This window comes from Coregonus clupeaformis, unplaced genomic scaffold (assembly GCF_020615455.1).
Source record: "Coregonus clupeaformis isolate EN_2021a unplaced genomic scaffold, ASM2061545v1 scaf0144, whole genome shotgun sequence".
NCBI lineage: Eukaryota > Metazoa > Chordata > Actinopteri > Salmoniformes > Salmonidae > Coregonus > Coregonus clupeaformis.
Window position 1 is genome coordinate 359,056 of NW_025533599.1, and position 20,983 is coordinate 380,038.

General features: G+C 42.5%; 1 protein-coding gene across 1 annotated transcript; it reads left to right on the top strand.

The window, feature by feature from the left end:
* Positions 1-202: 202 nt before the first annotated feature.
* LOC121573773 (short transient receptor potential channel 7-like) lies at positions 203-17,410 on the top strand. The gene is made up of 12 exons (XM_041886021.2): positions 203-579; positions 8,848-9,610; positions 11,938-12,120; positions 12,649-12,813; positions 12,946-13,162; positions 13,357-13,599; positions 13,781-14,045; positions 15,717-15,912; positions 16,207-16,428; positions 16,542-16,628; positions 16,743-16,818; positions 16,964-17,410. Exons 1-12 carry the CDS (start codon positions 332-334, stop codon positions 17,101-17,103), a joined length of 2,805 nt encoding a protein of 934 aa, XP_041741955.1. The 5' UTR covers positions 203-331; the 3' UTR covers positions 17,104-17,410.
* Positions 17,411-20,983: the final 3,573 nt, after the last annotated feature.

A 20,983-nucleotide genomic window follows, 5' to 3' on the forward strand; every position in this document is an offset into this window, starting at 1 on the left:
ACTGCTCAAGAGTGATTTATTAGTAGCTATTTGGTGCATCTTTTTGTTTCAGAACCAGGACTTCAAATTATTGTGACTGCTCAAGAGTGATTTATTGGTAGCTATTTGGTGCATCTTTTTGTTTCAGAACCAGGACTAGACTAGGAGAAGACTGTTGGAACCACCCTGAAGCCACACACTCGTGATGAGAGCAGCGGCGGTTTCCTCCCCACCCAATAGAGACGAAGGCCATGAGAGCGCACCTGAGCAGTGGGAGGTTGATCCACAACCGTTACCATCCACTGTTGTCGATGATACCCCGCTTTTAAATCCCCCAACTTTAACCCGATGTATGACTCTTTCGGATGCTTTGTACAGACGACGAGAGAATCCGAGAGGAGAGTGGTATGATAACACGGTATACAGCGACGCCGACAATCACGACCAAGAAATCGTGTCGATGAATACATACGAGGACCACAACGGTGCATATCATACTCAAGTAGAAGAAATCCCTAGGACTTCAGATGTCGGGGCGCACGATTTCGAAAGTCAGTGGGATCATTCTGAGTTTGATCACAGCAACTTACCTCAGAAAACGTAAGTGCGACACTTGGGAGGTAAATAACCATCATAATAGAATCAGGACATTTTGTCCTATTAGCAAGAATAGCCCTTATACTTCAGGGTGGCTCAGTGGAGAAGTCACTTTGATTTTTGTTCGACATTTGATATGAAATCAAAGGAACAAGCTTGCCATTTATAATGAGCAAAATGTCAATGTTTAAAGGTGCAATATGTAACTTTTTGGGACCCAACCAAATTCACATAGAAATCTTTGTAATAGATCTGTCATTATCGTTGAAAGTCTAAGAAGGGGTAGATATGTTCTATGAGCACTATTTCTATGCTTCCTTTTCTCAAGTTTCGTTTTTGTGTCTTTAACTTTTGGTTTTGTATGCCAGCATCAAACAGCTGAAAATATATATATTTTTGGTTATGGAAAGACATTTCACAGCGGTTTAAATGGTAAAATGATTCTCTACATTATACTTGCTTCTTTTGTCACATAAACTGAAATTAAGAGAAGGGGTAATCCCGAGTGGCGCAGCGGTTTAAGGCACTGCATCTCAGAGCTAGAGGCGTCACTACAGATCCTGTATCACAATCCGGCCTTGATTGGGAGTCCCATAGGGCGTTGGACGGGGTAGGCCGTCATTGTAAATACGAATTTGTTCTTAACTGACTTGCCTGTTAAATAAAGGTTAAATAAAATAAAAAATAAAACAACTATTAGAATTTTAGCAACCAGGAAATGGGGAAGCGATTTCTGCATCGTGCCTCTTTAAATTAATAATTTTTCTTGGTTGTTTTATATGGCAGGCTACACCGCCTTCTTGAAATTCTTAATATTAATACAATGCACAATCTGGGATATGTCGTGCTGTTCAATGGTCTTATAATGTAATATAGGATAGCCATATATTCCTGAATAATAACATATACAGTTGAAGTCGGATGTTTACATACACTTAGGTTGGAGTCATTAAACCTTGTTTTTTCAACCACTCCACACATTTCTTGTTAACAAACTATAGTTTTGGCAAGTCGGTTAGGACATCTACTTTGTGCATGACACAAGTCATTTTTCCAACAATTGTTTACAGACAGATTATTTCACTTATAATCACTGTATCACAATTCCAGTGGGTCAGAAGTTTACATACACTAAGTTGACTGTGCCTTTCAACAGCTTGGAAAATTCCAGAAATTATGTCATGGCTTTAGAAACTTCTAATTTGAGTCAATTGGAGGTGTACTTGTGGATGTATTTCAAGGCCTATCTTCAAACTCAGTGCCTCTTTGCTTGACATCATGAGAAAATCAAAAGAAATCAGCCAAGACCTCAGAAAAAAATGGTAGACCTCCACAAGTCTGGTTCATCCTTGGGAGCAATTTCCAAATGCCTGAAGGTACCACGTTCATCTGTACAAACAATAGTACGCAAGTATAAACACCATGGGACCATGCAGCCGTCATACCGCTCAGGAAGGAGACGCATTCTGTCTCCTAGAGATAAACGTACTTTGGTGCGAAAAGTGCAAATCAATCCCAGAACAACAGCAAAGGACCTTGTGAAGATGCTGGAGGAAACTGGTACAAAAGTATCTATGTCCACCGTAAAACGAGTCCTATATCGACATATCCTGAAAGGCCGCTCAGCAAGGAAGAAGCCACTGCTCCAAAACTACCATAAAAAAGACAGACTACGGATTGCAACTGCACATGGGGCCAAAGATCGTACTTTTTTGAGAAATGTCCTCTGGTCTGATGAAACAAAAATAGAGCTGTTTGGCCATAATGACCATCGTTATGTTTGGAGGAAAAAGGGGGCCGCTTGCAAGCAGAAGAACACCATCCCAACCGTGAAGCACAGGGGTGGCAGCATGATGCTGTGGGGGTGCTTTGCTGCAGGAGGGACTGGTACGCTTCACAAAATAGATGGCATCATGAGGAAGGAAAGTTATGTGGATATATTGAAGCAGCATCTCAAGACATCAGTCAGGAAGTTAAAACTTGGTCGCAAATAGGTCTTCCAAATGGACAATGACCCCAAGCATACTTCACAAGTTGTGGTAAAATGGCTTAAGGACAACAAAGTCAAGGTATTGGAGTGGCCATCACAAAGCCCTGACCTCAATCCTATAGAACATTTGTGGGCAGAACTGAAAAAGCATGTGCGAGCAAGGAGGCCTACAAACCTGACTCAGTTACACCAGCTCTGTCAGGAGGAATGAGCCTAAATTCACCCAACTTATTGTGGGAAGCTTGTTGAAGGCTACCCAAAAAGTTTGACCCAAGTTAAACAATTTAAAGGCAATGCTACCAAATACTAATTGAGTGTATGTAAGCTTCTGACCCACTGGGAATGTGATGAAATAAATAAAAGCTTAAATAAATAATTCTCTGTACGATTATTCTGACATTTCACATTCTTAAAATAAAGTGGTGATCCAAACTGACCTAAGACAGGCAATATGTACTAGGATTAAATGTCAGGAATTGTGAAAAACTGAATATATAGTATCTCACAAAAGTGAGTACACCCCTCACATTTTTGTAAATATTTGAGTATATCTTTTCATGTGACAACACTGAAGAAATGACACTTTGCTACAATGTAAAGTAGTGAGTGTACAGCTTGTATAACAGTGTAAATGTGCTGTCCCCTCAAAATAACTCAACACACAGCCATTAATGTCTAAACCGCTGGCAACAAAAGTGAGTATACCCCTAATTGAAAATGTCCAAATTGGGCCCAGTGTCAATATTTTGTGTGGCCACCATCATTTTCCTGCACTGCCTTAACCCTCTTGGGCATGGAGTTCACCAGAGCTTCACAGGTTGCCACTGGAGTCCTCTTCCACTCCTCCATGACGACATCACGGAGCTGGTGGATGTTAGAGACCTTGCACTCCTCCACCTTCCGTTTGAGGATGCCCCACATATGCTCAATAGTGTTTAGGTCTGGAGACATGCTTGGCCAGTCCATCACCTTTACCCTCAGCTTCTTTAGCAAGGCAGTTGTTGTCTTGGAGGTGTGTTTGGGGTCGTTATCATGTTGGAATACTGCCCTGCGGCCCAGTCTCCGAAGGGAGGGGATCATGCTCTGCTTCAGTATGTCACAGTACATGTTGGCATTCATGGTTCCCTCAATGAACTGTAGCTCCCCAGTGCCGGCAGCACTCATGCAGCCCCAGACCATGACACTCCCACCACCATACTTGACTGTAGGCAAGACACACTTGTCTTTGTACTCCTCACCTGGTTGCCGCCACACACGATTGACACCATCTGAACCAAATAAGTTTATCTTGGTCTCATCAGACCACAGGACATGGTTCCAGTAATCCATGTCCTTAGTCTGCTTGTCTTCAGCAAACGGGCTTTCTTGTGCATCATCTTTAGAAGAGGCTTCCTTCTGGGACGACAGCCATGCAGACCAATTTGATGCAGTGTGCGGCGTATGGTCTGAGCACTGACAGGCTGACCCCACACCCCTTCAACCTCTGCAGCAATGCTGGCAGCACTCATACGTCTATTTCCCAAAGACAACCTCTGGATATGACGCTGAGCACGTGCACTCAACTTCTTTGGTCGACCATGGCGAGGCCTGTTCTGAGTGGAACCTGTCCTGTTAAACTGCTGTATGGTCTTGGCCACCGTGCTGCAGCTCAGTTTCAGGGTCTTGGCAATCTTCTTATAGCCCAGGCCATCTTTATGTAGAGCAACAATTCTTTTTTCAGATCCTCAGAGAGTTCTTTGCCATGAGGTGCCATGTTGAACTTCCAGTGACCAGTATGAGGGAGTGTGAGAGCGATGACACCAAATTTAACACACCTGCTCCCCATTCACACCTGAGACCTTGTAACACTAACGAGTCACATGACACCGGGGAGGGAAAATGGCTAATTGGGCCCAATTTTGACATTTTCACTTAGGGGTGTACTCACTTTTGTTGCCAGCGGTTTAGACATTAATGGCTGTGTGTTGAGTTATTTTGAGGAGACAGCAAATGTACACTGTTATACAAGCTGTACACTCACTACTTTACATTGTAGCAAAGTGTCATTTCTTCAGTGTTGTCACATGAAAAGATATACTCAAATATTTTCAAAAATTTGAGGGGTGTACTCACTTTTGTGAGATACTGTAAATGTATTTGGCTAAGGTGTATGTAAACAAATATGGTTTCTACTGACAATTGAGATGTACAAACTATGGCATAAGGGGACAACGAGCAGATAAGAGGCAATCCGTAATTTCAATGAAGACATTAATTAGCGAGCTAAGATGGATGTAGTCAATATAACTATTTGTTCAGCACTTTTGAAATGTACAGTGACAGAATTCAGAACATGGGCCGTTCTTACAGTGTTCTCCCTGTACACCAAGTCAGAACCGTAGGATAAATAAAGGGGGCATATAAGCAGACAATGAACAGGAAGGTGGCATGTTGGTCCTTGTGGGAAGATTTTGTCATCAAAGTCTGGCATCCTCTGGATTTATGGTGCTTTCAAGACAGCTGGGAAAAAAACAAGGTCGAATCATGACGTCTGTGATCTTCAGGTCGGAGCTCTAGTGTTCCCGACATGGAATTCCTAGTTGGATGACCGTTCAAAACGTATTTTCCCAGTCGGAGCTCGTTTTTTTCTGAGTTCCCAGTTGTTTTTTAAACGTGGCAGAAGTCATGCTGTATTGACAGCATGGCCAATGCATTTAACCTTTTCTGGCCCATTGTGTTGAATGTTTATCCTTTTAAGCTTGGAAAAGAGACCTTTAAACCCAGACTTGGACCACACACCCACTCCACTGAATAGCAGGCTAGTGATTGCTTTGCAACGCTTGCAGTTAGCCACTGAATCCTTCCAAACCACTCATTGTTGAATTTGTGATTTCCAACTTGTTGTGTAATGTTTATGTCCTATGGCCGATGAGCATTGATACGTTTTATCTATAATTTATCTTCATATGACAAGGATTGAAAAGGATTTGCCAGTAGATTGTCGACTTGATTCATGATGATGACTACTTGTCTAGCTTGCTAGCTAAGATTTTGAAAGTATGATGTTGACATGATCAGCCCAATCAAAGCTACGGTAGATATAACGTGATTTGACGTCCTTTTATCTGTGGCCAATGACCTTGAGCCTTCTTGGATGGACACTTCTAATGTAAGTCTATGGCAGCACCCAAGGGGCTTGAATTTTAGAGCTCTCCCCAGAGGTTTTGCGGTGATGTAGTGTCCCCATGAGTGACAGAACACTGAGCCAATCACGGCGCAACTAGAGAACATTACCAACCCCTCGCTCCGTATTTTCCATTGGCTGCCCCTCCACCACAGAAAGCACTGAGCTAGGCTGAAACACCTGCATTTTGGAGCTGCCTTACTCAAGAAAGCAAAACAGAGACCATGTTTGTATTCGGCTTTATTAACTCAATGATTTTTTTTTTTTTTACATTGTTTGCAAACTGATATGTGACACGTATTAATGTCAAAATAACATGCAAAACAGAAGAAATGAAAAAATACGATGACGGGTCGCCACTGCTCATCAGTCTAGTACAACTATCTTCCTACACCTGTCTTACCTTTATATAACCCAAATTATGAGTAGGCCTGCTTTATGATATTCATATTATTTATAACACTCCCATTTGGAGTATTTGCAAACAAACTTAATATAGCCAAATATGTGTAAAACTATTGTATCCTGTTGATCGCATGGACTGTCAGGCCATGCATCCATAGCCCCATTTATGAAATTTAGAGTGGTAACATTTCCCCGGGCCCATCCTTCCGCTTCATTTAACAAGTAGCTGGGCAGCTGTCATTGGACTGAAACAGATTGGACAGCTTTCTGAGTGTAGGTTACTTGAAGAACACCATGAGGCTGCATTTATTTAACTGGGCATATGAACCCTATATAGAGAGGACTGGATTGAGACAGAAGTCCCCATCAGTGACTTCAGGATATGTTTTGCTTAGCTAGTAATGTACAACAAACATCTGGCTTTCAATCAAAGCCATCAGAATTCAACAGATGCCGATCACACCTCTCTCCATAGAGAGACCGACACCTGTCATACAATGGCTCAATAAAAAAACTCAGCAGACCAAGGATGTTGTGTATTATAAACTGGGTGGTTCAAGCCCTGAATGATGATTGGCTGACAGCTGTGGTAAATCAGACCGTATACCATGGGTACGACAAAATATTTATTTTTACTGCTCTAATTACGTTGGTAAACAGTTTATGATAGCAATAAGGCACCTCTGGGTTTGTGGTATACAGTGAGGGAAAAAAGTATTTGATCCCCCACTGACAAAGAAATGATCAGTCTATAATTTTAATGGTAGGTTTATTTGAACAGTGAGAGACAGAATAACAACAAAAAGATCCAGAAAAACGCATGTCAAAAATGTGATGAATTGATTTGCATTTTAATGAGGAAAATAAGTATTTGACCACTCTGCAAAACATAACTTAGTACTTGGTGGCAAAACCCTTGTTGGCAATCACAGAGGTCAGACGTTTCTTGTAGTTGGCCACCAGGTTTGCACACATCTCAGGAGGGATTTTGTCCCACTCCTCTTTGCAGATCTTCTCCAAGTCATTAAGGTTTCGAGGCTGACGTTTGGCAAGGTCTGGAGTTGGCTAGGCCACTCCAGGACCTTAATGTGCTTCTTCTTGAGCCACTCCTTTGTTGCCTTGGCCGTGTGTTTTGGGTCATTGTCATGCTGGAATACCCATCCACAACCCATTTTCAATGCCCTGTCTGAGGGAAGGAGGTTCTCACCCAAGATTTTACGGTACATGGCCCCTCCATCGTCCCTTTGATGCGGTGAAGTTGTCCTGTCCCCTTAGCAGAAAAACACCCCCAAAGCATAATGTTTCCACCTCCATGTTTGACGGTGGGGATGGTGTTCTTGGGGTCATAGGCAGCATTCCTCCTCCTCCAAACACGGCGAGTTGAGTTGATGCCAAAGAGCTCAATTTTGGTCTCATCTGACCACAACACTTTCACCCAGTTCTCCTCTGAATCATTCAGATGTTCATTGGCAAACTTCAGACGGGCATGTATATGTGCTTTCTTGAGCAGGAGGACCTTGCGGGCGCTGCAGGATTTCAGTCCTTCACGGCGTAGTGTGTTATCAATTGTTTTCTTGGTGACTATGGTCCCAGCTGCCTTGAGATCATTGACAAGATCCTCACGTGTAGTTCTGGGCTGATTCCTCACCGTTGTCATGATCATTGCAACTCCACGAGGTGAGATCTTGCATGGAGCCCCAGGCCGAGGGAGATTGACAGTTATTTTGTGTTTCTTCCATTTGCGAATAATCGCACCAACTGTTGTGCGATTATTCGTGGTTATCCCACTGGCTATAGGGTGAATGCACCAATTTGTGAGTCGCTCTGGATAAGAGCGTCTGCTAAATGACGTAAATGTGCCCTTGAGCAAGGCACTTAACCCTAATTGCTCCTGTAAGTCGCTCTGGATAAGAGCGTCTGCTAAATGACTAAAATGTAAATGTAAATGTTGTCACCTTCTCACCAAGCTGCTTGGCGATGGTCTTGTAGCCCATTCCAGCCTTGTGTAGGTCTACAATCTTGTCCCTGACATCCTTGGATAGCTCTTTGGTCTTGGCCATGGTGGAGAGTTTGGAATCTGATTGATTGATTGCTTCTGTGGACAGGTGTCTTTTATACAGGTAACAAACTGAGATTAGGAGCACTGCCTTTAAGAGTGTGCTCCTAATCTCAGCTCGTTACCTGTATAAAAGACACCTGGGAGACAGAAATCTTTCTGATTGAGAGGGGGTCAAATACTTATTTCCCTCATTAAAATGCATATCGATTTATAACATTTTTGCGTTTTTCTGGATCTTTTTGTTGTTATTCTGTCTCTCACTGTTAAAATAAACCTACCATTAAAATTATAGACTTATCATTTCTTTGTCAGTGGGCAAACGTACAAAATCAGCAGGGGATCAAATACTTTTTTCCCTCACTGTATGACCAATATACCATGACTAAGGGCTGTGTCCAGGCACAGCTCTTAGCTGTGGTATATTGGCCATATACCACACTTCCTCGGGCCTTATTGCTTAATTATACATGCTGAAATTACATAATCATGCCATTGCAGAAAACAAAAAGTATCCAAGCACTCCTTGACTATCATTTTGAAAAGTGTAAACATCTGCACTGAATGTTGTGTTTTTTTCTACTCACTTTTCTCTTCAATTCCTGTGATTTTCCTTGTGGTCTGAATAGTTTTTTTTCACCGTCTTTCTCCATTCAGAGTTGAGACCATGCACCATAGAAAAACTACTGTGCGAGAGAAGGGTCGTCGGCAGGCTATCCGTGGGCCAGCCTACATGTTCAGTGAGCGGGGCACCAGTCTCACTACAGAGGAGGAGCGCTTCCTGGACGCTGCTGAGTACGGGAACATCCCAGTGGTGCGTAAGATGCTGGAGGAGTCCAAGACCCTCAACGTCAACTCTGTGGACTACATGGGCCAGAATGCACTGCAGTTGGCCGTGGGTAATGAGCACTTGGAGGTAACAGAGCTGCTGCTGAAGAAGGAGGGTCTGGCTCGTGTGGGCGATGGCCTCCTATTGGCCATCAGTAAGGGCTATGTGCGTATCGTAGAGGCTATCCTGGCCCACCCTGCATTCGGAGGTGGGCTGCGCCTCACCCTAAGCCCCCTGGAGCAGGAGCTACGAGATGATGACTTTTATGCCTACGACGAAGACGGCACGCGTTTCTCCCATGACGTGACCCCGGTCATCCTGGCTGCACACTGCCAGGAGTATGAGATAGTCCACACTCTGTTGATGAAGGGAGCGCGTATCGAGAAGCCCCATGACTACTTCTGTAAGTGTAGTGAGTGTCATGACAAGCAGTGCCGTGACTCGTTCAGCCACTCCCGCTCCAGGATGAATGCTTATAAAGGGCTGGCCAGCGCTGCCTACCTGTCCCTGTCTAGTGAGGACCCTGTATTCACCGCTCTGGAGCTCAGCAACGAGCTGGCTCGCCTCGCCAACATCGAGACTGAGTTCAAGGTGAGAAACATAAAGACCAAGCTTGAGGATTGAAAGAAGTGGGTTTACTGCTAAAGGATATTTTCATCTGTGTAATGTATTGGCTTGCTTTCTCTCTCATATGCTCTCCTCCCGCTCACTAATTTTGCAATATGGGCTCAAAGCTTTGTGTAGATATTTCTGAAAGCCCTAGAGCTGATTTCAGTCTTTTGATCACACAGGCATGATTAATTGGGAAGAGATCAAATCAGGTAGTACATGTGCACTACACTCAAATATTATTGGAGTGTTGACACACTTATATTATTGGAACCCGCTTTGAGAAAATGAAGATTGGGAACACGCTCAAATGAGTCATTGGGTATGAATGTAGACACACAAATACAGTATCTCCTCTTTCTACATTTTAATAATTTAGCAGACACTCTTATCCAAAGCATACATTTTCATACTTTTTTTCTTTTCGTACTGGTCCCCCGTGGGAATTGAACCCGCAACCCTGGGGTTGCACGCACCATGCTCTACCAACTGAGCCACACAGTACACAAACACACACGCACACCAACACACACAGACGCACACACACAGGTCATTCTCGTTATAAAGAACCATTATGTGTGACAAACACAAACATTGGAATGCAAACTCACACTCTCACACCCTGCCTTAATGAAATATACACAGTGTTTGTCAGTGCAGAAAAGGTTGGTCTCTGGTTTTCCAGGTTTTTATTGGAATATTTTACATGCAGACCAAAAAGTGAGAGACTGACACGTGACCCCTAGGGTTTGCCTCATTTAAATAATTCTCACATCTCTTTCCCTTTCCCTCTCTCTCTAGATGTAGTTAATGTACAGTACACTCCCACAAATGAAACACTCTTATATTATTGGATCCCGCTCTGAGAAAATGAAGATTGGGAACACGCTCAAATCAGTCATTGACCTTGTGACATGGGTTAGAAATTATCACGATGTCTAGCCAAATTTTAACATACAGTATATTTTTTAGCACAGACCTTTATTATAGCCTACTGCTCAAAGAGAGGGAAAACAGGGGTGGGCTGTAGATCATGTAAATCAGCTAATTAGCTAGCTAGTTAGCTATTCTGTTGAAACAATCTAACTAGTCTTTAGATTGAGATTTAATTGGGATCCCCATTAGCCGACGCCATTGGCGACAGCTAGTCTTCCTGGGGTCCGACACATAAGATAATCAGTGATTGGAATTTGTTCTGCTGCTGACATTTGCCTTTTAGGCCTACTAACAAACAGTTAAATTAAAGCCTTCCCTGTTCCTGACTGTGAGATGACACGTAATTTAAAAGGTAGTAACTACTACACTACCGTTCAGCGCCGGTAGCTTCTGCCTGCAGGACGAGTGCAGTGGGCACTCCTAGATTCAAAAATGAGAAATTACTATAGCTAGTTTGATGGGCAATGTATTGAATTAACAAGAGAGAAAATAGACTATAAGGGAAATAAAAATGTAATAATTTAAAATGCCACCAATCTGAAGGGCACTTTTCTCATAGGAGGGCAAAAGGACAGATGCTCAGGCACCCTTAGACCTCTATCTGTGCATGTGCCTGTAGATAAGCCACCTGCACTCAAAGGGGAATTCAATTCTGGGAATCAGTGAGAGAAGAACAAGTCTAATCAAGGATTTTCATATCCAGTCTGTTGACTCCTGGCAGCCTTTTTTGGGCCCTAAGTTATTTTTTTTCTTCCGTTTTAAAGCAAGTTTGCTGCAATACTACACATTTTGCTATGGGGCGGAGAGATTTTGCAACAACGAAAAATGGTGGGGGGCCCTAAGCAGTCGCTTATACCTAGGGCCGGCCCTGAATCCTCCTGTTATTGTATGAGGGAGCTGTTAATTAAAAGTAATCCACAGAGAGTTCAGTCTAATCTTTTTGTTATTTTGTCCTGATTACTGACCTCTCAGTAATCAGGCTAATCAAACAAAAAGATAGTTTGGGTTGAGGATTAACATGGGTATGAACTTAGCCACAAAGACACACACACACAGCCTCAGAAAGACATGTAGAAATGTGTGCGCACAAACACACAATGTATGCTCATTATAAAGAACCAAAATGTGTGACAAACATTGGCATTCAAACTCACACTCTCACACACCCTGCCTTAATGAGAGAAGATAATATATGCAGTATTTGTCAGTGCAGAAACGGTTGATCTGTGGTTTTCCAGGTTTCTATTAGAATATTTTGCATGCAGACCAAAAAGTGAGAGACTACCACATAACAATCCATCAAAAGATGTGACCCCTGGAGTTTTTTCAATCATTCTTACAGAATTCTCTCTCTCTCTCTTCTCTCTGTGTAGAATGACTACAGGAAGCTGTCCATGCAGTGTAAGGACTTTGTGGTGGGAGTGCTTGACTTATGCAGAGACACGGAGGAGGTGGAGGCCATTTTGAATGGGGATGTGGACCAAGCTCTGCCCGGCGATCACAGTCGACCCTGCCTCAGTCGGGTCAAACTGGCCATTAAGTACGAGGTCAAGAAGGTTAGCTGAATCACTCAACCTGATATCAAACATTATATTTTTTTCAAAAGGCCATTTAAAATGTTAATCTCCCTCTGTAGTCCAGTGTAGCTCAGTTGGTAGAGCATGGCGCTTGCAACGCCAGCGTTGTGGGTTCGTTTCCCACGGGGGACTAGTATGAAAATGTATGCACTCACTAACTGTAAGTCGCTCTGGATAAGAGCGTCTGCTAAATGACTAAAATGTAAATGGGGTTTATGTCTTTGTGCGTCTCTGTAATTGTGTCTTTAACACAATTCTTAATTTGAATAGCAATCAATCTCAAGGGCACAATGAGAAACACACTTTTGATTACATTATCCCATTCTACCCGTCCCCTATAAAGGGTTTATTATAAAGAAAAACTGGAATGGGACCTAAATGAAATAGGTGTTTTACAGCTGTTTAACAACCATCAATGTAGGGATTCTACAACGACAAAGCAGTCACCCTCTGCCTCTGGTTATCAATGTTGTAGTATGTCAAAGTTATTTTTCATCATGTCTCTAGTTTGTGGCCCATCCTAACTGCCAGCAGCAGCTCCTGACCCTGTGGTATGAGAACCTAGCTGGACTTAGGCAGCAGTCTGTTGGGGTGAAATGCTGGATAGTCCTGGGAGTGGCAATCGGCCTTCCTTTCATCTCAATGGCATACTGGATAGTGCCCTGCAGTAAGGTACATTCACAATCCCCTTTCTATCGTTTTCTCAGAATCACTCATTAACACGTTTTATATTACAAAAATATGATATGTTTATATCATGAGGTTGATGGTTGCCGTTTATGTGGTTGATTTCCTCTGTATCAGTTCGGTCAGATTCTCCGTAGCCCCTTCATGAAGTTTGTGGCCCATGCTGTTTCATTCACCATCTTTCTTGGGCTGCTGGTAATCAATGCCTCGGACCGCTTCGAGGGGGTCAAGAACCTTCCCAACGAGACTATAACAGACCACCCTCTTCAGGTGTTCAGGGTCAAAACCAGTCAATTCTCCTGGACTGAGATGCTCATCATGAATTGGGTGATTGGTAAATTACTCTGATTTACAAACAGCTGCTTTTGTGGGAGAGACATTATTATCCAGTCTATTCATATCTCCTTGGTCATATCTCTTTACCACGGTATAATCTGAATGAAATCTGAATGTACTGAAATAATTTCACTCGTATGCTCCAAACAGAGGGCTTTTGCACCAACTGAAAAGCCCTCTTCTCTTTGTTAGGGATGATCTGGTCGGAGTGTAAGGAGATCTGGGCTGATGGGCCAAGGGAGTACATCATGCACCTGTGGAACGTGCTAGACTTTGGCATGCTGTCCATCTTCGTGGCATCCTTCACGGCTCGGCTCATGGCCTTCCTGAGGGCCTCTGAGGCCCAGTTGTATGTGGATATGTATGTGCCCAACATGCCCAACATAGACCTGAGTAACGCCTCACTGCCTCCAAATGTAGCATACTACACCCATGGTCAGTGCCAGTGATACGTTATGATTAAAAAATGATTATAATAATAGCATTGGTTCAACTCTGTCTACAGACAAACAGGGTGTGTATGTAGCATTACAGTAACCTTAGTGTCATAAAACGAACAAGTGCTGCCACCCCTTGGTAAGGACATTTAATAGTAACCACCGTTTCTCTCTCTCAGCCAGGAACAGGTGGTTACCCTCCGACCCTCAGCTCATCTCCGAGGGTTTGTACTCCATTGCAGTGGTGCTCAGTTTCTCCCGCATTGCCTACATCTTGCCTGCCAATGAGAGCTTTGGCCCACTTCAAATCTCCCTAGGCCGGACGGTCAAGGACATCTTCAAGTTCATGGTCATCTTCATAATGGTCTTCCTGGCTTTCATGATTGGCATGTTCAATCTATATTCCTATTACCTTGGTGCCAAGTACAACCCTGCCTTCACCACGTAAGTACCCTCCTGCCTCTTCCTGTAAATTAAATGCTTTAAGTAGAGATGGACAGTGCCTTGCAAAAGTATTCATCCCCCTTGGCGTTTTTCCTATTTTGTTGCATTACAACCTGTAATTTAAATTGATTTTATTTGGAGTTCATGTAATGGACATACACAAAATAGTCCAAATTGGTCAATTTAAGTGTCAATTTATGTGCAATCTAAGTGTCACATGATCTCAGTATATACAGTATATACCTGTTCTGAAAGGCCCCAGAATCTGCAACACCACTAAGCAAGGGGCACCACCAAGCAAGCGGCACCATGAAGACCAAGGAGCTCTCCAAACAGGTCAGGGACAAAGGTTTGGAGAAGTACAGATCAGGGTTGGGTTATAAAAAAATATCAGAAACTTTGAACATCCCACGGAGCACCATTTAATCCATTATTAAAAATGGAAAGAATATGGCACCACAATAAACCTGCAAAGAGAGGGCCGCCCACCAAAACTCACGGACCAGGTAAGGAGGGCATTAATCAGAGAGGCAACAAAGAGACCAAAGATAACCCTGAAGGAGCTGCAAAGCTCCACAGCGGAGATTGGAGTATCTGTCCATAGGACCACTTTAAGCCGTACACTCCACAGAGCTAGGCTTTACGGTAGAGTGGCCAGAAAAAAACATTGCTTAAGGTAAAAAATAAGCAAACGCGTTTGGTGTTCGCCAAAAGGCATGTGGGAGACTCCCCAAACATATGGAAGAAGGTACTCTGGTCAGATGAGACTAAAATTGAGCTTTTTGGCCATCAAGTAAAACATAATGTCTGGCGCAAACCCAACACCTCTCATCACCCCGAGAACACCATCCCCACAGTGAAGCATGGTGGTGGCAGCATCATGCTGTGGGGATGTTTTTCATCGGCAGAGACTGGGAAACTGGTCAGAATTGAATGAATGATGGATGGTGCTAAATACAGGGAAATTCTTGAGGGAAACCCGTTTCAGTCTTCCAGAGATTTGAGACTGGGATGGAGGTTCACCTTCCAGCAGACAATGATCCTAAGCATACTTCTAAAGCAACACTTGAGTGGTTTAAGGGGAAACATTTAAATGTCTTGGAATGGCCTAGTCAAAGCCCAGACCTCAATCCAATTGAGAATCTGTGGTATGACTTAAAGATTGCTGTACACCAGTGGAACCCATCCAACTTGAAGGAGCTAGAGCAGTTTTGCCTTGAAGAATGGGCAGAAATCCCAGTGGCTAGATGTGCCAAACTTATAGAGACATACCCCAAGAGACTTGCAGCTGTAATTGCTGCAAAAGGTGGCTCTACAAAGTATTGACTTTGGGGGAGTGAATAGTTATGCACGCTCAAGTTTTCTGTTTTTCTTGTCTTATTTCCTGTTTGTTTCACAAAAAAAAATATTTTGCATCTTCAAAGTGGTAGGCATGTTGTGTAAATCAAATGATACAACCCCCCCAAAAAATCAATTTTATTCCAGGTTGTAAGGCAACAAAATAGGAAAAATGCCAAGGGGGGTGAATACTTTTGCAAGCAACTGTAGGTGTATTTATTCATTTGTGTGTTATTTCTAAATGTCAGGGTCCACGCGTATACCGCTCGTGTGTGTTTGTGTGTTAGTCTGTGTGTGTTGTGTTTGATTATTTATGTTTACATGTGTTCACAGAGTGGAGGAGAGCTTTAAGACTCTATTTTGGTCCATCTTCGGCTTGTCTGAGGTTATCTCTGTGGTCTTGAAGTATGACCATAAGTTCATAGAGAACATTGGTTATGTTCTCTTTGGCGTCTACAATGTAACCATGGTAATCGTACTGCTCAACATGCTGATTGCAATGATCAATCACTCCTATCAGGAGATTGAGGTGAGACTAGGAACCAATAGGCCTAAATACCACTAGGGAATTCACAGGAAATCAAAAGTCAATAATCACTGTTTTGAGGTCAAAGGGAAATAATGTGTGTGAGTATGTGTGAGTATTATACTGTTATGTTTATGTTGTATTCATGTACCATTTTATGAGTGTACTGTTGCGAGCAGTTCTGGTAAAATGATCAGACCATACTAGATGAATTCAAATGAAAATAAATGAGTCATTGCCTCTCTCATATCACTCTCCAGTTATGCTCACACTGGTGGTCTGTCTCAATCTCAACAGGAGGATGCTGATGTGGAGTGGAAGTTTGCCCGTGCCAAACTCTGGCTGTCCTACTTTAACGAGGGACATACTCTTCCCCCACCATTTAACCTGGTTCCCAGCCCCAAGTCCTTCTACTACCTAGCCCTGCGCACAAGGGCTTGTCTGGTGAGGCTGTGCAAGGCCAAAGCCTGTCTCCAAGACAACCAGCAGGATACGGCCATGATCAATTTGCGATTTAAGGTCAGAAGTCTGCTTTGAGGGAGTGGCTGTAGCCAGATGTATATCTGCCTCGTTAGATGTTGTCAGTCTTTAATGGATTTTTTAATGGGTGTGTGGTTTCTGTTCTGTTTCAGCTCAATCAGTACAGACCTCAAACCAGGACACCAGGGCAGGATGACTTCACTATTAGGAAAACCATCAAACATCCTACTCGATACCAGGTACTTCCTCAATACCAGTCAATTTGATTAATTAGCAAGATCAGACGATACTCAGAAGTGCTACATTTTGAACTGATGTCTCTAAAGTTAAGATTCTCTCTCTTTTCTTGACAGAAACTTATGAAGAGGCTTATTAAGCGATATGTGCTAAAGGCTCAGGTTGACAGTGAAAATGACGAAATCAACGAAGGTGATTTATGATTCATATCCATATGTAAGATCAGAAAGCTGTTGTGCCCGCTTAACGGAAGACTGATCATTCTTACAACTGCAAGGCTGTGACATGGATCTGTAGTGGATTGAGTGATTAATAACCTGTGGTGCATCCCTTGCAGGGGAGCTGAAGGAGATAAAGCAGGACATCTCCAGCCTGCGATATGAGCTTCTGGAGGAGAAGTCTCAGGCCACAGAGGAACTAGCTGACTTGATCCAACAGCTTGGTGACAAGCTTAGCAAGAACGCCATGAAACCCTGATGGGAATTGAGTGGGTGTCCTCTGTATAAGAGCTTTGTATAAAACCTTCAAACTTAGATTCATAGTGTGTTGTTAGATTCTGGGATTGCACTCCACATTGAGGTAGGGTAGGCTACCTGTAGTTGTGTTCCTCCATAGATTTTATATATTCACATTAATCATTCTGACTGAAAAATAGTAGGATAACCTAGGCGTTATTTTGATGGGATGTGTGTAGACAATAATATTTAACTTTTTTTTCTATATATATATAAAAATGTTTGTATTGGAATATTTAGAATTTTAGTAATAAAATCATTATTATTGAGTAGGCCTACCTGTATTATTGACGCTATCAATAAACATGAATATGAGGAAATCGTAATGAACTAGTAGGCAAGCTACACTACATGACCAAAAGTATGTGGACACCTGCTTGTCAAACATCTCATTCGAAAATCATGGGCATTAATATGGAGTTTACACCACTCCAGCCGACACTTGGTATTGCGCAAGGCTTGTGTGCGGCTGCTCGGCCATGGAAACCCATTTCATGAAGCTCCCGATGAACATCCTATGATGGTGCCACATTGAAAGTCATTGAGTTCTTCAGTACGGGCCATACTACTGCCAATGCCTGTCTATGGAGATTGCATGGCTGTGTGCTCGATTTTATACACCTGTCAACAATGGGTGTGGCTGAAATAGCCGAATCCACAAATTTGAAGGCGTGTCCACATACTTTTGTATATATAGCGTATCTAATGTTAAATGAATAATATATTTTCCGGCAGCCCAAACTGACCGTTGCAAACAATATACACATTTATCTATCTACATTCTCCCAAGAGACATTTCATCCGGAACATAACTTTATTAGAGAAACAATACTACTTTCAACTTGCCTTACTCCAGATCTAGTACATTTTGTTTTTCAACAATACATTGTTCTAAGACAAAACACAAGATCTGTGAGGATCGAAGTGTAGATTACAGCAAAGATTTTGGAAAATATGACTGAACAGCTTACTCTCTGATTACAGGTACATTTCAGGTATGGTTAGCATGAGTATGTCATAGATATCATATATCCAGGCATTGGGCGCGTTCGAGTGGATACATTTTGTCCAGTTGGTGACCATCGTTGGTCCCCGCCTTTCAAAGTGTGTTTTGCATTATGGGGAGAAAAATTGTCCGACTTGTGCCTACATGTTGACTGCATTAACTTTTTTTTTTTTACGTGATCAAAGGTCATGCCGTTTTTTATTAAGTCGCCTTCAAGTCGCTGCAGTTGCTTCTCACCAACTGCACTATGCAGCCGTCGCCTGGCTAGTGGGAGGCACAATTTGTCAACCAATCCCAGTCGGCAAAACCTGGTTGACGTCTTTTTATGATGTCTAATTCTGGTCGCAAACTGTTTTTTCAAACTGATTTTTCTGACCACCATACAACCAGTTGGCCATAACTGTGACCTCAATTTGACCAGCTTGTCATAATTCTGACTACTATATTATGTGCTATATTATGTAGCCTTCTGGTCATAGTTAAGACCTCATCATAACCTGGTAATGACCACCTGACTACAGCTTATTACCTACACTCTTAGAAAAAAGGGTTCCAGAAGGGTTCATCGGCTGTCCCCATAGGAGAACCATTTTGGTTCCAGGGAGAAGCCATTTTGGTTCCAAATAGAACCCTTTTGGTTTCCATGTAGAACCCTCTGTGGAAAGGGGCCTACATAGAACCCAAAAGGGTTCTACCTGAAACCAAAATGATTCTACCTGGAACCAAAAAGGGCTTTTCAAAGTGTTCTCCTATGGGAACACAGAAGGTGATCTGGAGCGTAGTGGCCCTCTTGAAGAGTCGTGTGATGGGTCAGATCTGCAGTGAAGAGAATCAGCGCATTACAACTTTATCAATTTTAAAAGCAAACTAGAAAAGGACATTATTGAAGAAACTTTGTAGACTCTGCTGGCTAAAAGTATTTCCATGGTACAAGTTGACGAATTTTGTGGCAGTTATAGCTTAGAGATGTCTTTAAAAAAGGGAAACTTGCTCATATAGATACTTTGCATTCTTCTCCACCACGGCGGTCAGGGGTATATTTTAGGACTTTCCAGAGGGCCCGCAACACATCAACCTCCTGAGTTTTCTGGCTTCTTATGATACTTACTGTAAGAATAAATAAATAAATAAGGATTGGCAGAATGTGGGCAAGCAGGACACGACAGAACAGTAACACACAGTAGAATCTACTAAAAGTCAGAACAGTCAGAATCTACTAAAAGTCAGAACAGTCAGAATCTACTAAAAGTGGTAGTAAAGGCATGTTTGCTCTTCTGTCCCTTCATATTGAAGTGGGACATTAATTCATTGGTCCTCAATGTGAAACGTTTTAAGAAAGAGGATATAAAAATTTGACAGTAATTGGATAATTACACATTTGAACTAATCTCTAAATAGTAACCTTATGCTTAATCCTAATACATGTTGTAATATTCAAACAACTTTTTATAAACACACCGCTCCATAATCCTGAGGACGCTGTCCCTGACAGAGATTTCCACAATTGAGGACAGCTTGGCAGTCTTAAAAAAGAGAGCTAAATGCAAAAATGTAAGTATGTGCAAAGCGGCAATAGAGACAATAAAAATATATTAAAGTTGTGTCTGTCATATCATTCCTATAACAAACATTTTTAGAAATGGGTGTATTTCACAAATCTCTTCCTCTTCTCTGCAAATGTGCACGTGTGTGAGTTTGAGTGAGCTACAGGGAGAATGAGCAAGAGAGAAATGGGAGAAACTTTCCATGACGCACCAAGGGAGGTGTCTGTTGAATCAGGACACAAGGGTTTGCATCTGAAAAAAAAAGCGATTTAAAATTGGATGATTTGCTTTACAAACGTATATTATTAGAATCGGTGCTATTTCTATTGGATCTACTTACACTACACTCTTAGAAAAAAAGAGTTCCAAAGGGGTTCTTCAGCTGTCCCCATAGGAGAACCATTTTGGGTTCCATGTAGAACCCTCTGTGGAAAGGGTTCTATATGGAACCCAAAATATACGGAACAAAAATACAAATGCAACATTTAAAGTGTTGGTCCCATGTTTCATGAGCTGAAATAAAAGATCCCAGAAATATTCCATTCGCACAAAAATATTATTTCTCTCAAATTTGGTGCACAAATTTGTTTACATCCCTGTGAATGAGCATTTCTCCTTTGCCAAGATAATTCATCCACCTGACAGGTGTGGTATATCAAGAAGCTGATTAAACAGTATGATCATTACACAGGTTCACCTTGTGCTGGGGACAGGAAAAGGCCACTCTAAAATGTGCAGTTTTGTCACACAACACAACACAATGCCATATGTCTCAAGTTTTGAGTGAGCATGCAACTGACATGCTGACTGCAGGAATGTCCACCAGAGATGTTGCCAGATAATTTAATGTTAATTTCTCTACCAAAAACTGCTTCCAATGTCATTTTAGAGAATTTGGCAGTACGTCCAACCGGCCTCACAACCGCAGACCTCCACATCCGGCTTCTTCACCTGCGGGATGGTCTGAGACGAGCCACCCGGACAGCTGATGAAACTGTGGTTTTTCACAACTGAATAATTTCTGCACAAACTGTCAGAAACCGTCTCAGGGAAGCTCATCTGCATGCTCGTCGTCCTCACCAGGGTTTTGACCTGACTGCAGTTTGGTGTCGTAACCAGCTTCAGTGGGCAAATGCTCACCTTCGATGGCCACTGGCATGCTGGAGAAGTGTGCTCTTCACAGATGAATCCCGGTTTCAACTGTACCGGGCAGATGGCAGACAGCATGTATGGTGTCATGTGGGCGAGCGGTTTGCTGATGTCAACGTTGTTAACAGAGTGCCCCATGGGGC